At 31.2% G+C, this 16,902-nt stretch overlaps 1 protein-coding gene across 2 annotated transcripts in view; it reads left to right on the top strand.

Annotated features, from left to right (window-relative positions):
* Positions 1-16,902, top strand: part of LOC140436859 (cyclin-L1) — a 56,518-nt gene that overhangs the window by 4,013 nt on the left and 35,603 nt on the right. For both annotated transcript variants that reach the window (XM_072526005.1, XM_072526006.1), the window contains exon 2: positions 633-817. In XM_072526005.1, coding sequence (XP_072382106.1) covers positions 633-817 — 185 coding nt within the window. The remainder of the gene's footprint in view (positions 1-632; positions 818-16,902) is intronic.

Here is a 16,902-nt window from a genome sequence, read left to right as displayed (position 1 = left end):
GATATTATGTACTACCTATTTCATTAGAAAACTTTTCTATATATTACAAGGTCAACTTCAGCAGAGTAGGACTCGATTGCAGTCATGAAAATTTGGCAATCTGGAGGGGGTTGTGTGTAATGGTTATCCCAATGTTGCTCACATATATGCCATCCACATGTAAAGTGTTAAATTGAGTATTTAAGAAAAAATTTAATTACATTATCTTTTAATTATTTCAAAAAATATGTTAATTTACATATACATACATGTACATACTTAAAAACTGAAAGTAGTAACATATATTGCTCTCCTACTATATTATAATTTTCCTTAAAAAATCCTATATTTAGTTACTTAGCTAAATATTGCCTTTTTTAATGTGTTTCCAAAAAAGGTGACTTTTCAGAAAAAAACATGTAAAAATTGGATAAAATTAATATTATTTTTGTAAGTGGTGACAACTTTATATTTCACTATGTTCTGAATATTTTAAAATAAATACACCCAGTAATAATTTACTAAAATCCCAGTTAAACAGAATTTATTTTCATATATTCTTGTTTTTTTAAAAACGTTTCTATTAATATTTCCTTTTAATTTACTGCCTAGTAGGTAAGCAGTTGTTAATAAATTTGGCCGATATATTTTAGGTTGCCATGGCTACAGGACAAGTACTTCTGCAGAGATTTTACTACTCAAAGAGTCTTGTACGCCATCCTGTTGAGCATACTGCAATGGCCTGTGTTTGTCTAGCTTCTAAGATAGAAGAAGCTCCAAGGAGGGTTAGAGATGTAATAAATGTCTTTACCCACATTAGACAAGTCAATTCCAATAAGTAAGTCTCATTTTCTTCTATGTAATAAAATTTAACACATTAGACATGCACTATTTTCATTTAGATAAACACACCATGATCATTGTTGAGAGCTTTAATATTAAATACATACCATTTGGTAAACTTATCTGATTTTTCAATATGCGTTCCTTTTAAAGTATATTTAAACATTGTTTGAAACATTATAATATGATATATATGCATTTTGTTGAAAAGTTGATTAGATTTTTATATTAAAGGTGTAAGTGTAACATAATAATATAATCAATTTCAATCATATCTTGCCTACTATAGGAAAAAAAAAGTTCCATTTTTAAGTTTACACATCATTTATGACATTATTTTCCTACAGTATTTACTATGATTTAGTTTACTTATTCTTATTGTTTTATCTTAGCTTTCATATTTACTTTCTCTGGATTGTTGTTGATTTACTTCCTAGTTGTTTCACATGTAGCTGAGATTCAGGATGACAATCTTAACTGGCTTTTAAGTGCAAGACATTTTATTTTCATATGAATATTTCATATATTTTATGATATATAATTTCATATATTTCATATGAATGTAAATTATTTAGAGGATTTGCTATTCCAATAATAAATTCTAATTTTTGTAAGAGTAAATTGTAAGGGTTAAGAAGAATATATACTAAGGAATATGTAAAAATGCTACAGAAGATTTTTTCTACTGATGATGAAAGAATGGAGAACTTTAAAAAGTTAAGTGGAAGGAAATTCTTAAATAAAATGTTAAAAACTAATGGGCTGGCAAAGTGTCAACAAAAAAGATTTATGTAAATATTATAAATGAATAGTTCTATAATCTTATTAGATGTTTTAATTCAGATAGTTTGTGAAAAATAGAGTTGTGAATATAGGCTGATTTTTCAGTTTTTTCTGATTTTTACACAATAGATAGAAAGAACTGTGTGATTTTGAATCATTCCATTACTTGATATTTACACCTTTCTGATTTCACTGAATATTTTATAAATGAGAATAAAACAATGATTTCTAATAAAAAAAATTTTGTTTTGTTTTGATACCTATTTGGTTTTCAATCCAAAAATAATTTTCAAACAATTCTGAAATAAAATTTACATAGAGATTATATATTTTTCACAATTTTATTTCAGGATTTTTTTTTTTAAATTATGCCAGGACTGGAAATTGCAATATGTTAAAAAAAAAATGTAATTTTTCTTACAATTCATTGTGGTTTATTCTCATGCATAGAATATTCAGTTTCCTAATGAAATAGTTTCAGAACCATAGTCATTCATTATTCATAATTGCTGTGACATAAATATCTATATTAACTGTTAGGAGGTAAACGTTTCACACATTAGGGTTTAAGACATTAGAGTATCTCTCTCGTTATTTTAGGCCTTATCCACTAAAAATTGTAGATATGCAAGGTATGGTTTTTTTATTATTTTTAGAAACATTTTTAATTGACTTCTGTGTATTGTTGTTCTCATGGTTTTTTAAAAATCTTTCAGTATTGCAGCTTTTTTTTTCAAAGGGTTTTATATCATTTTATAGTTTTAAAATTTTTACTATTACATGTATGCAATGTCTGTTGTCTATATAAGTTAAATTGATTTTAATATTTACCAAATGGTTTGTGTCAAACTTGCTCTTGCAATTTATTTCAGTCAGCTTGAACTCTGCTCTATAAACTTAACCTGTGGTTTTCTAAGAGATCTAGGATATGATTCTATTAGTGAAAGACTGAAGCAAAATTTTATTTTTGCTAGTTTTTACTTTGTATAACCAGCAAAATGTTAAGGTAAATATTTTCTTAAAGAAATTAGTATTTGTGAGCAACACTTAAATAATTTCAGTACTAAAAAGTGTTAATTAAAGCCACATAATGTTGTCATACGCTTGTTAATATACATAATAGTCAGAAGTATTATGAGAGTATATATTATTTATGCCTTATATGGTTTTTCTGAAGAAAATATTAATAATATCACTTATGTGATGTTGAAATACTTTACTCGAATGATGTATTATAGAAAAAAATCTATTGATTTATAATTTCAATAGATTTTAGTTCCATTATTATTAAAATTTAATTGGGTAATATTGTTGATAATAAATTTTACTGACCTAAACATATTTAACAGTCTGTACTTCTAGTTCTACATATATTTTTATTTATCGAAATAATTCCATTTTTGGTTTTTCTTTATGACTCTTATGAAAAACAATACTTAACCTCAATTGTTAATTTACAGAGGCTCCAAAAATGGCTCAAATGGGCCTCTGTGTCAATCTTCATGTGTGTGGAACATTTTTGGCCACTAGACATGAATAGAACTACAAATATATACCGTCTACCTCCTAATTTGACGGTATTGATGAGAATTTATACAAATAAAACTCCCAACATTTTTTGGATTCATAAGATATTTTAATTTACCGCACTGGAACAACCCAAATGAGGAATATAAGAGGATTATTTATATTTATTTACTGCAAATAAGGTAATGTAAGGTTCTTTTTTATTATATATGTTCCTGATGTTAAACTGATGATGTTAAATAGGAGTATATATATATATATATATATATATATATATATATATATATATATATATATATATATATATATTATTCACTCTGTATAAAACACTAGTTAATATTACAATTACTTATTACTATTCAGCATACTGTTTGTTAACTTTGTGTCCATCTAGAAGAACTCTTTTTTTTTATTTCAAGATTGTATAAAGTTTTATCCATAATTCAAGTAACCACATATTCCTTATATGGAAAAATACGATTTAGGCCAACTCACTATAGTTATTAACCTTTAAAGGACAGAGTGGGTCCAATCAATTGTTTGTTAAACTTTGAAAAAATTAAAAATGTTACCTATTTTTGTGTAAACTTTTAAAATATTTATCTTGAGTAACCAAAAATATCTATAGGAATGGTGAACTATGCACCCCCAGACATCATAGAACACATACAACACAAGAAATGTGAACACACATTTCTGTATGATGCATGATCAGGACTTCTGAAAATGTGCTAATATACTGTCTCCTTTATTAAGTAATAATTGGTCTTTAACCTTATGCATCTACCTGTAATTGATCTCAATATTATCAAAAAAATTTTGGTTATTTATTACTTAACATCTTGTTTATATTGTACTTAATTAGTTTGTTTTATTTTAACTTAACTTTAACAATACTTAATTGGTGTTGTTTTTGCATTCATTATTTAAAACAAAATTAAGTATTATGGTGTTGATATAGCCCTTACATTATTGGACAAGAAATTTAAAAATGCACCCAATCCTCAATTAGAAGGGAGAGCACCAGAGAGAGAAGTATAATAAACTTCCTTTATAATAAACTTCCTTTGCACAGTATACACTGTTGTGCAAATGATGTAACTGGTGAGATATGTGTGTTTGTCAACAGTCCCCAATAATAATGGAATTTTATAATTTGTAAGGACTTAATAATTCAACAAAACACAAAATACCTTTATCAGTCTATAAATGTACTATGTATGTACATAATTCATGAATGTATCACAGTATGTATAGTTCCTAAAATCTGTAATATTCACAAACTACTTTACCTTAAGCATTTTTGTGAGAATTAATCCAGTCGTCAGAGAGTTGACCTCTAAGAATCATATGAATAAGCTGAATTTTGCGGAGAATATTAAGTTTGGGAACCCAAAAAAGATGTATAAAAGTTTACCACTTTTAAAAACGTAAAAACGCAAAAAAATTGATTTAATAAGAATCTGTATACTTACTGTAGAAAAAAATATTTCAAATAAAAAATGTAGCTGAGATAATTTTAAACAAAAATGTTTATGAGCATTTTTTGTGTAGAATGAACCGTTCTCTTAGAAATAACGCTTGAAGCGACCGTCGATTTTGCATGTCAGTTACGCGAGCGAAATCAATGTTCAATAAAATTTGTATGAGCTGGACGGGAAAAATTCGATATCTGTTGATCCAAATGTCCCATCGACAAAATTCAAGATGTGTTTTAAAGGCAAAGAGTGCAGTTTTTGTATTTTGACGAGAAGAAACTCAGTTTTTCTAAAAGTGTTAAATAAATTAACGTGGCGCAATTTTTGCCATTTTTTATGATTCTTGTGAGATCAGTAAAATTGATAACTTTCCTTGACCAGTTGTAGTAAAATTTTCATTTTTATAGAGCAACCTTTAAAACCCATGACATAAAATTTGAATTTTGAGTTGTGGTAGCAAATATGAGGCATTTGAAATATGAATAAAAAACGCAGAATTTAATGTTTTACATTACAAACGATCACATGTCACGGGAAATGTATTTAAGAAGACTGTTTTGGGTGTAGATTATTGCAAAAATTTTGTTCTTTTGAGGAACGTACTAGTGTAATTGAAAAAAAAAAAGTTTTAAATGTTTTAGATCGTTTGCTGTGTGAACGTTTAAATCCAACGTTTTTTAAACATATTTTAAATACCTCATATTTGTTGCCAAAACTCAAAACTAAAATTTCATGCTATAGGTTTTAAAGGTTACGCTCTAGTAATCGAAACTTCATAGTTGGCAGTTAATGAAAGGGATAAATTGTATTGATCTCGTGAGAATCATAAAAAATGGCAAAAATCGCGCTACGTTTATTTATTTAACACCTGTATAAAATCTTAGTTTATTTGCGGCAAAATACAAAAACTGCATACAAAAGCTGAACTCTTTACCTTTAAAATGCATATTGATTTTTGTCATAGGACATTTGGATCAAAAGATATCGAATTTTTACCGTCGAGCTGATACAAATTTTAATGAACATTGATTTTGTTCGCGTAACTGACATTCAAAATCGACGGTTGGTTCAAGCGTTGTTTCTAAGAGAACGGTTAATTCTACACAAAAAATGCTTATAAACATTTTTTCTAAAATTATCTCAGCTACATTTTTTATTTGAAACATTTTTTGGTAAATTGATTTTTTTGCGTTTTTACCCCCCTGCGAGGGGGTTTTAGGGAGAAGCCCGTGGGTAAAAGTGGTAAACTTTTTTGCATCTTTTTTGGAGTCCCAAAATTAAAATTAATATTCTCGGCAGAATGCAGCCTGTTCGTATGGTTTTTAAAGGTTCAGTGGCATTTTCGTCTCTGACGACTTGATTAAATGTATTGATTCAAAAATTGCTTATTGTTATATGTAAAACCCTTTGTCCTGTAAAATTAACATTTATATTAAGATAAGTTGGCCCAAATCACAACATTTTCTTGACTTCTGTATGTTTTACTATTAAATAACTATAATGTTATTGTGCAATAAAAAAATATTGGCTATATAAAATAATTTAATCTTTGTGTAATATATATAGTTGTTAATACTAATGCTAACAACTAATCTTAAAAACACCATAGTGTAAGTATGGTATTTTTTTGCATGATCATAATGGTGTCGGCCGGTTTGCGCTCTAACACTTTCTTAATGGAGATATATAGCTAATTATTTTCTTATATCGACCGTTTTGCGCACTCTTGTAATCGACGTTTAATTTGATTCTACCATAACGATCAGGTAACGATTAGGCTGGTAAAATTAGTTTTAAAAAATCATAAAACTATAAAAAAATAAAAATAAACCATCTTCCCTTCACACTTTCATTCAGGCTTAGGACTGTCATAGTTTATACATAATATAAACATTGGCGTGTTTAGATGTTTTTTTTTTTTAATTTTTTCATTTTTTTTTAATTTGTTTTTTTTTTATTTTTTTTGTTTTTTTTTCGTTTTTTTTTCCAAACTTTTTATACAGTAAAATACAAAAAAATCTTGGGAATAAAAAATTGTCTATTTATTGTAGCTTCTGGATATATGCCAATGTCCTTAAACACAACCTTAAGTCCCTTGTATCTTTATATTTCTGTAAAGTTTTGGATATTCTTTCATCAAGATTAATATATGTTTTCTTTCGCCGCTTTCCTTCTAGATTGAAAGTAAATCGATCATAAAGGTGATCACAATATTCTGCTTCTTTAACCAGGCACTTCACTAATTGGAATACATTGGGTTGTGGTCTTATTAATGTATTCAGACGATGATTCCAACCTTCTAAAACGTTATTACTGCGATGTCTTTGATCATGGCAATTCCACATTTCCTTGGTAATGTGAGTATTTTCTAACCATTGTTTGACAAAGTAGTCATAAAACTGTTCCATTTTTTCAGAAATAGGAGAGGTTTCTTGAATGTATAACTATCTTCGTTGTCAGTGTATTCAGAAACAAGTCCAATATTTTGAACATTTTTCCATATACATTGACTGAAATGAAAATTACAACCAGAAATTTTGGCTTCGGGAAAATAATTTTCTAAGGCACCAATCACTGCCTGTTCAAAATCCAGTTTTATAAGAGATGGTTTCCAATTTGGTAGTTTCTCTTTCATTGATGAAAATAACATATCGTATGTCTCTTTGGTTTTGTTAGGAAGTAACACAAATATACATGGAATTGTATTTGTCTCCTTTGACATACTACCAATATCGATATGAACGGTATATATTTGATTAAATTGCTTACTGCAGCTTTTGAATGTTCCATCCATAAATACAGTGTCCTTACTGTTAACCAAAATCTCCCTAGCTTTGTTGCTGGCAAACACCAAGATTCTGTATCCCGAGGGAGTGGTCTTGTCGATAAATAAAAATTTCGTTTTGTCACTCATTGTAATAATTTCTTCTGGAAATACTATTTCGGATGCTGCCGCTGGATCTGTGAGCAGCCCACGAGCACGTTTTCTATAATCGTTTAAACCACTTTTCACTGAAGAGAATTTTGGGATGTCTGTCACGAAATCCAGTCCTTGACTATATAATCTTTGAAATTCATCTTGATATATTTTTGACATCGGCAAATAACTATTGTCTTCCCTAGCTCTTTTTCGAACATTGAAGACACACTGTTTCACTTCTGTCGCTGCAACACTCGGCTTACACAGATGCTCGGCTTCCTTAATTATTGTGTTATTATCCATAATTATGTGGCCTCAACATTTTTCAGTTTTCTCTTTCAAACAACTCCAAAAAACCGAACCATCTTTATTTGTTTTTTTCATATGAAAACTGTACCCTTTGTACAATGCACATGGTTTTCCCTTTGAAGTTTCAATAATTTGCACATCCATTTTTAAAACACTAACTCACACTGATTCACAATAATTCTTGATCCTACTATCTCAAAGAACGCAATAGAAATGATTGACCATCAATATGGTCATTATCACCTAGAATTTTCTGGTAATTTTTCAGTTACATACCCTTTGTTAATGACTTAAGTAGTTACCAGTTCGCATTATCAGGTAGAAAGGAAAGTTAGTTCCAGCGACCTCTCATTTTGGGAATCCTAGTTACTAATTATATCTAAACAATTAACTTCCAGGTAGAAGGATTATAAACAGAGATATTAAAGATTAAAGAACACTCTGTTCGACAGTATTAGAAAAATTTAATAATTTTGTTAGTTTTGATTTGTCATTTTTTTTTTCAAATATAAAGGAAAAAGATGTTTCTGTTTATTTGACATGTTAGTTTGTTTGTTCATTGCAGGTTCACCATTCTATTATTGTAGAATGAAATTAAAATTATATTGCAAGAGAGCGCAAAGTCGCCCGATTAAGGAAACTATAGTAGTTAGATATTTCTATTATGAAAATTGCAAAGCGCAAACCGGTCGATTTCAGGTAAGGACGCAAAACGGTCGAGCGCAAACCGGCCGTATTCGATCATAATTATTTTATTATGGTTTAGTCAAATTTTGATGAAATATGTTAAAATATACTACGCCATTAATTTTGTCTATGGATTTTTTAAACCTTGGCAGAGATTATCTCAAATTTTTTAAAATGAACATTTTGTAGGATTATATTTTTTATACTTTTTCATTTTATGTTGACAACACTTTTCAAAGAATTCTGAGATCATAGGGAGAGTGTCAAATTTTTCTTCAATTCCAGTTTTAAAACAAATAATGAATTGGCAAACACTTCCAGATATGAATATGCTGAACATGAGAAAATCGCACATTCATTAAAGATCATCTCGGTAATCAGTCTGATAATGTGGGTACAAAGTCAACAAAAAGATCCACCTTTTTTTTGTGGGTTCCAACATTGTTGTAGTCTTACGTTGCCATGTTATCAATTCCAATTGTAACTTAAACATCATAGGATATAAGATCCAATAATGTAACTTAAATTCAAATTAAAAACATTTAACGGGTTTTTACCCAAATATTTAGTAGCTCAAAACATGTACACTTAGTAAGTAAGTATTAACCACATTTTGTATTAACCTTGGTCAAAATTTTAAATTTTATGTTTTCTTTAATTAAAGTGGTTATATACTTTTAGGACACACTGATGATGGAATATTATTTCCGAAACGTTCTGTGATTTAGCCCGATTGAATGTTTTAATACCTTTTATAAAGGATTTTTAAATAAATTTTTTGTGATACATGGTATACAGCCAGCTACAGGAACTTAGTTTCCTTGTTTACTATAATATATATTCTAAGGCGGTACCTGTACACTTCAAGATGTGAGCCGTGTTGTAGTAAATGTGATTACAGTTAATTAAATTACCATATACAGGGTGTCTAAAAACGCTCTTCGATGTATGTCTAAATTTGTCTAAATATAACGGAATAAAACGGTTGTCTTTTAAATGATAGCATTCTGCATACTTATTTGGCGGAATGTACCCAATCACTGGCATGAATAATGTTTGATATTTTTTAATTCCAGTCATAGGAGGGGTATCGGATATTGGATATTTTTATTCATAACTTCTTTTTCAAAATTTCATCATTTTGCCATAACATATAACAAATTTCGATTTGTTGTAAAAAATTTATCGGAAATCCACATGATTTTTGAGAGAAATCAATTTGTGCTGTTCATATATCATGCATAAGTTTCCATTGACCAAATTAATTTCTAATTGTGAAAAGTGAATATGGAAAATAACAAAATGACAAGTATACAATGTTAAAGCTATTTTAGTTCTGAGTTCCGACTGATAGTTTTGGTTTCTTTAGTAAATTTATAATCCCTTAAAAATTTTATTTTTTTTTATTGGTAGGTATGAAGTTAATGGATAAAAATAATTTGAACATAAACATACTAGAACTATTTTTAGGATTTAATACAAATTTATCTTGTTTTCATATAAAATTAATATAATAGTTTACAACAATTTTGAACCTAATAATACTTAAATTTAATATATACATAGGTACACAAGCAGTACATCTTTGTATCACTTGTTAGTAGTGCAATTTAGCTTATATGCAATATTTTTATTACGAAATGTCCAATTATGGATAAAATATTTCAAGAAGCTGATAAATTATATTCACTCCTATAATTAAGTTTTACATAAAAAATTGTTCATTATCTATCAGGTTCAATCGCTTATATATACTTTACTGATAAACAAACATAACATAGTTTGTTTGATGGCTTGTTTCTAAATTATTTCTAGATATTTTATTTTTTATTTATCACAGGGGTCTTACATATTCTTCGTTTATTATAAGTTCTGTCTATGATATTTTTAGACTTCATAAAAGTCTACAATCTTGGTCATTGTGCTTGTTCCCACATTTGATTTTTTACCCCCTGGCCCTAACCGTATTTGTTAGTAAAATAGTTGTTTAATCAATTTATCATTTTTATTTTAATTCCGATTTCTATTTCTGTTGAGTCTTCAATCGTAGATGAACTCTAGTTATTAGTAGTAATATTACTACTAATAACTAGAGAGCTTATATCTAAGTCCAATAATTGCAAGCGGTTAAATACCATTTATAAGTCTTATGCTCTAATTAAAGAAATAATACCATATCTGCAGTACGCACTTTCTGCCAGTCTGATTTTATTCATGTGCCCCTTGAGGTGGCAATAATGTCCTTGTTAGAAGACCTACAATAATTTGCAGATCATTAGTTATTTATTCATGTTAATATATAACAAAGTACTTGCATATGTATAACGTTATAACATCCCTAACATATTATAAACATAAGGCTTAATATAAAATAATGCATACATTAGTTAAGACAAACATTACTCTGGGTAACTTATTAACATTACTCTGGGTAACTTATTAACATTACTCTAGTTGTTAAACTACCTAACTTTTGTATTATCCAACATAAGCGAATGAATCAAAAAACAAAATGTTGAGAAAACATGAGGCTATAGTTAGGTTTTAATTTCAATATTTTATAAATGCTAGAATATTCCCAGGGTGATGCAAACTTTAAGAAAAAAACACAGTTTAATTCGTACACCCGGTTTACAATGAAAGTTTACCTGTTTAGCAACCATATTATTATAACGATATTGTCAAGGAATAAGGCTATAATATATTAAAAAAATCACTTAAATCGGACAACAGGTTTAGGAGATATAAGACATCAAAAATTACCCATTTTTAAGATGGCCGGTTAATTTTGATCCAGAGTGTAGATTAGAAATAAAAGTGGTCTCACTATTGACCCTTATGACAATCCAATGTTTATAGCTTTCTCTGTCGACCTCATTCCTATCTATATCTGTCTTTATAGATCTGTCCCTGGTTTCCTGAACTCTTTCATTAGTTTTAGAGCCGTCTGTTTACCAGCATTGTTCTGTCATTATGAGATTTATTTTATTCAACTCCCGTCGTCCCTTCCTGGAAAGATGACGGTAAATAACTTTTCGAAATTATATTTAGATTTCATTGCATCTGGTAGCATTTCCAACTCTGGATATAATGGATGGGGCCCATACAGGCGGTTGGGGTAGTCAATATCACTCCTGTTAGGAGAAGCATGCTTGTTGTTAAAGCTTATTCAGCTTCTCTCTGGTGTACTTTTGTTGGCATTTAGGCACTGGTTCTGCATATGTAATCATAGGTCTGACTACAGTCATATATAGCCAGTACATTTGTTTGTTTTCCATACCCCATGATTTACCATATATCGACATGTCCAAAGAGAAAGTTTGACTTTGTTGGATATTCTTTCCAAATGGACGTTCCATGTATGCCGCTTATCTAGTCATCCACCAGGAGTGAGCACAGAAGGGGAGAAAGCTCTCCCCTCTGTGGAATGTGGAATGGATAAATGCACCGTCTATATCTAGAAAGGCGGTTAACGCCATCTCTCCATTGTTAATGGAGTTGATGATTTTCTTAACTACCTCGTCCCATGCTGTTTCTGTTAATTTTCCTTCTTGATATTCCCCTCTTGAGAGGATGATCCATAAATGACTCATCCTTAATATGTCTTATCAACAGATTCTAGTGTTCGCAGGTATATCTGAAATTCTCGTAACATAACCTCCTCTAAGATTCTCCTTTCGCTATTCTTATCTCTTTGTTATATGCTGGTAAGAGTTTTTCTGTATGTTTCACAGTTCCCTAATTCTTTGATTTTATTCGATAGCTTCCTTACTTCTTTTATTAGTTTTTCCAGTATTCTGTCCCACCAATGCGTTTGTCTGTTATTCATCTTAGGTTTGATCGGGGCTTAGATTTTTATCGGGGCATTTATCCTGATACGATGTGAGAATTGCTTCCCTGATTCGATTATTCGCCTCTTCATAATCCAAACATGTTCTGATATTTCTAATTGTATTTCCTATCCTTGCTTCCAAATTGGTTCGGTGTGCATTAGTTCGATCTTCCCAATTTGTGCATTATTACCTGGATCTCTGTAACTAATTATAGGTGATTTACCTGTATATAAGATAAAGTCAATGTGTCAGTGATCCTAACTCAACGGCTCTTTCGAAACATGCCAATTAACAATTTTGTTACTAATTTATTCAGAACTTATCGTTATATCAATAACCACTCGACTTTTCTTGTTTATAAAGGTAGGTTCATTTTTATTCAATATGAGCCCTTCTATACAGCGTTCCACGTTAAGAAAATAACATTAGGCTTATGGAGATCAGTGTTGCCAAAACTCTCAGGCATGCGGTTTACTAGATTGTCGATATATTTTTCGAATTTCCATTTTCAATTAACATTTAACTGTAAAGTCAGAATAACAACTGAAGAACCACAAAGCCTTATTATCATTATGTAGTCTCAGAGAACGACATAAAATCGCTGACATACGTACACCGTTTTATTTTAAGCTGCAATTAGTAATTAGATATATGCATTCCAAGTGGTCCGTTTATTTGCTTTTAAATCTTTAATAGCCGGCAAAGTGGATGATTTAACTAAGCAATATTTTCTACTGATTTCTATGATTTATGGTATATGATATTCTTACCGAAAAACAAATAAACTGTCGTTACTATAATTAAAATAAGATAAAATAAAATTATCTTTTGTAAATACTATTTATTTAATTAAAATCATTTTCCCTACTTTTCATCTCTTGTTTCGAATGGGCACTTTTGGTAAATTACGTTAAAAAACATTAATTTAATTCATGTCTGTGAAAACGAAAATACAAATTATTTACAACCCTGAATCGTGCTTGTCTTCGTTCATCGTGGCATCGCTGCGCTTCTATCGTCCATAAGAAATACATGGCCCTATCTCCGCAATGTTATTTTCTTAACGTGAAACGCTCTATAGAATGTAGTTAAAAAGGTACATATGTTCGATTACTTTTCGTACCGCCCTAGGAGGGTGATCTGTTGTGGCTGGATCTATCACCTCGAAAGTATGCAGAGGATACGACTATATCCGGTATGCTCTCTTCTTCCCATACAGTGATTTGAGCTGCGATTACATCTTTGTAGAAACCTGAAAGTAATTAATCTTTCCCAAGTACAATACAGTATCTTAGTTGAGACGAATCCTAGGTTGCTAATTCGGCCTGTTACAGTGACCCAAGTCTCCTCAATTAGTACTACATCTGTAGCTTAATTTGCGAATCTTCTGCCAATAATATATGAAGCAGCTTTGGTATGCTGAAGATTCGCCTGTATGAATTTAACCTCCCCTTTCGCGGTTGCTGGCCTTGCGAGGAAGAGGATGATCCCCTTTCTCGTGGCAGTGGATTACTTTCCTGTCCTACGATCTGAGGCCTCGATTTAACTTTGTCCAGTCTATGGAGGATTCTTTCAGCAAACATTGAGGTATCTTTTTCCTCATCAGGTATGTATGCAACACATATCGTCAGTTTTGGACAGATCTGTTCCTTTAATCGCCTTAAGTTTTGCTCCTTCCCATGGATTGAGTCGTTCAGTCGTCTCAATTTTGTCATTTGGAGCTTGTGTCATCAATATATGTTACCTGAAGCCATCTCGGCCGATGTGAGCAGCCTTATAATTTTAGTTCTGGTCCTTCCTCGGGTAGATCCTCGACGGCTTGTAGGCTGGCTTTCTGCAGCCTGCTAAGATCATCATTATCTATTGGCTGTACTATTACTACCTTGTTTCCGCTGATTGCAGCTTTGTAATAATTCATCTCTTCGGTTCGAAAACATTTCATCTGCGCCCCTTCAGGAGTGCTTACACCTGACCTGACCTTCTTTCCCAGGAGTCTTAATCTCCAGAAGTCTCCCTTGACAGAAGAGGGTTTATCCCCTTCTTTCTCTTTCAGAGGTTTCTTTGTTTGTAGAACCTCTTCTATAGCGTTTCCCTCGAGTTTATCCTGAGGGAATTCGAGAATCTGTTTTAATTCTTTAGAGATATCTTTTTAAGGAGTACCTTTACCGGCCTCCTGAGTATCCAGTTTTCTTCTTTTTGATTTACTATTGATTATATATTGTTCCCACGAATAGCTTGGGAAGAAATTTCCATTCGCTCAGAGTCTCGCTTGGGCAAGTAAGGCTTCTTGCCACCCTTAGGTCGCCTGGTATCCAAAGGGAACCCTTCGAGACCACGGTCGTGTGTCAATGCATCCTTCAGCACGATGTCTCATAATTTAAAGTTTTTTTCACTTGTTTTCTCTATCGGAAGTGCAGGTTGTCTCCTGGTGATGTAGGTATAGTGGGAGGGAGGATGAGGGATCTTTTCTTGGTTGTACTTGGAATGTAGATGCGTCTAATAAATATCGGGCCGAGTTGATCATGCGTTGGCGATGTGAGTAGTGCCGTATACTGGAGATCTGGAAGTGAAGACCAGAGGGCCTTCTATTTCACCAGAGGTGGTGATGCAACCAGATAGAGGAAGGGGGTATATTTTATGCGGTTTCTCAGATGTTCATGTCAACTGGTTCATCCATATACATGGAACCTCGTATGAAATATCCCTGTATCTTATTTAGTACCGACCTATCCACAAAGGTGCATAATAAGCTTTGCGTTCGAGAGAGTCCCTAAAACTTCCAGAGCACAGTACCCCTCCCGCTGGAATCGCTCATAGTATCAGCCATTGTGACTCACTGTATTTGGTGTGGACCTCCCATTAGTCAACTCCCTTCCTGATGAGATTTGGGTTGTGCCAAGACCTACCTCTAATCAGAAAGATTCCCGGCGCATTGGAGGAACCTATGTACCAAGTGTCACACTACGACTTTTTTCAATAAAAACAGTGTATGTGCTTCGTTACACGAAAAGGAATTCGTGTAAAAACTTTAAAAACTCTAGGAGTTTTCTTTCAAGAAAAAGAAATGTCATAAAAGTATCAGAATAAAAAGAGCTGTTTCACTCAACTCACTCATTCATAAATGCCTATAACTCCATCAATTTTGCTCCGATCACTCTGAAATTTTAATTGGATACCCTTGAAGAGTTACAGTGTCGAATAAAAAAAACGCAAAATAAAACCCTACCCCCTACTTATGCTAATCAATGCACACATATCAAAACTACTTTGTGAGATAATAAATTATAGTGACTTATTCCAATGGTTAGTCTCCCCTCTTCGAGTATTTATCGGCATTTAAGTGGATTAAATATTTTAAATGATTCTGAAATTTTCAAATTCTTAAAGAGATTATCACTGATATTACATTGGACTGATTTTACTTCATTACCACTGATATTATAGCGACATTAAACAATTCCTTATAAAAATTATTTATTGATTATGCTGATTTTATAAGGTAAGTTACAGTCCTTTCAAACAAGGTAAGACGAATTATAGTGAAACGCATTCTACGAAATAAAAATTAGTATAAAATACGATTTCTCAAACGCCAGGCTTATCGATCTAACCAGTAGTTTATATGTAATAGACGCTACTTAAACACCTTCATCGTTGGATGGCATGATAACAGCAAATGTGTCATTGTAGCTACTAATTTTGAGTGGAGCTAGTAGTCAAATCATCACTAAAGAAGCCTGAAAGTAAATGAGGAGTAACTAATTTACAGATAAAATTTATCAAGTGTAACTTATATAAGCGGAGTGCATCAACACTATTGGTTGCTAGAAAAATATGCATCCCAAATCAGCGGAAAACATGGTATAAGCTAATGTTCACACGCATTGGGGGTTCAAGTATTACATAACGCAATTTTTTAAGATTTTTGACCCCTCTCCATGTAACGCACCGTAACGTTTTTCAGTATCCCCTTCCCCTACCTAAACATTACGTAACATCCAAGTGACCATTTTTACCTAAAAGTAACAATTATGTTGCAAAAACCACCGGAAATTCAGTAAAATAATTTTGTTATTGTTCTTATTGCATTTGCGCTAATAATAAATAAAACAATAGATTTATAACTACTGGCAATAATAATTACTGCTAATCTTACATTTTTTACGTTTTCCTTACTTGACCCCATCGTTGCATACATTTTTGGGTTCATCCCTTAGTATTCTTCTCATCATGCATTCATCTATTTTAACTTTTTTTAATAATACACTTAAACTAACATATGTTTTCTACATTCAGCAATACAATTAGAAACAGAAACGTATTTGAAATAAAACATTTTATTCAAAATAAAATCTTATTCTATGCAAAACCTGAAAATAAAATCACTAGGTAGGTATCTTCTTCTTTCGGTGTCGTATTAGGTCCCCCTGACGTTAACAATTTACTTTGGCGAATTATTCACGATTTTCAACAAATCGAAATAGTTGTTTGGCACTGCGTTTTCTATCCAATCGCGAATGTTCTTAAGCCTTGACATCTTCCT

Source organism: Diabrotica undecimpunctata, chromosome 3 (assembly GCF_040954645.1).
Source record: "Diabrotica undecimpunctata isolate CICGRU chromosome 3, icDiaUnde3, whole genome shotgun sequence".
Lineage (NCBI taxonomy): Eukaryota > Metazoa > Arthropoda > Insecta > Coleoptera > Chrysomelidae > Diabrotica > Diabrotica undecimpunctata.
Note: the sequence above shows the minus strand (reverse complement) of the source record. Positions and strands in the feature narration are given on the sequence as shown.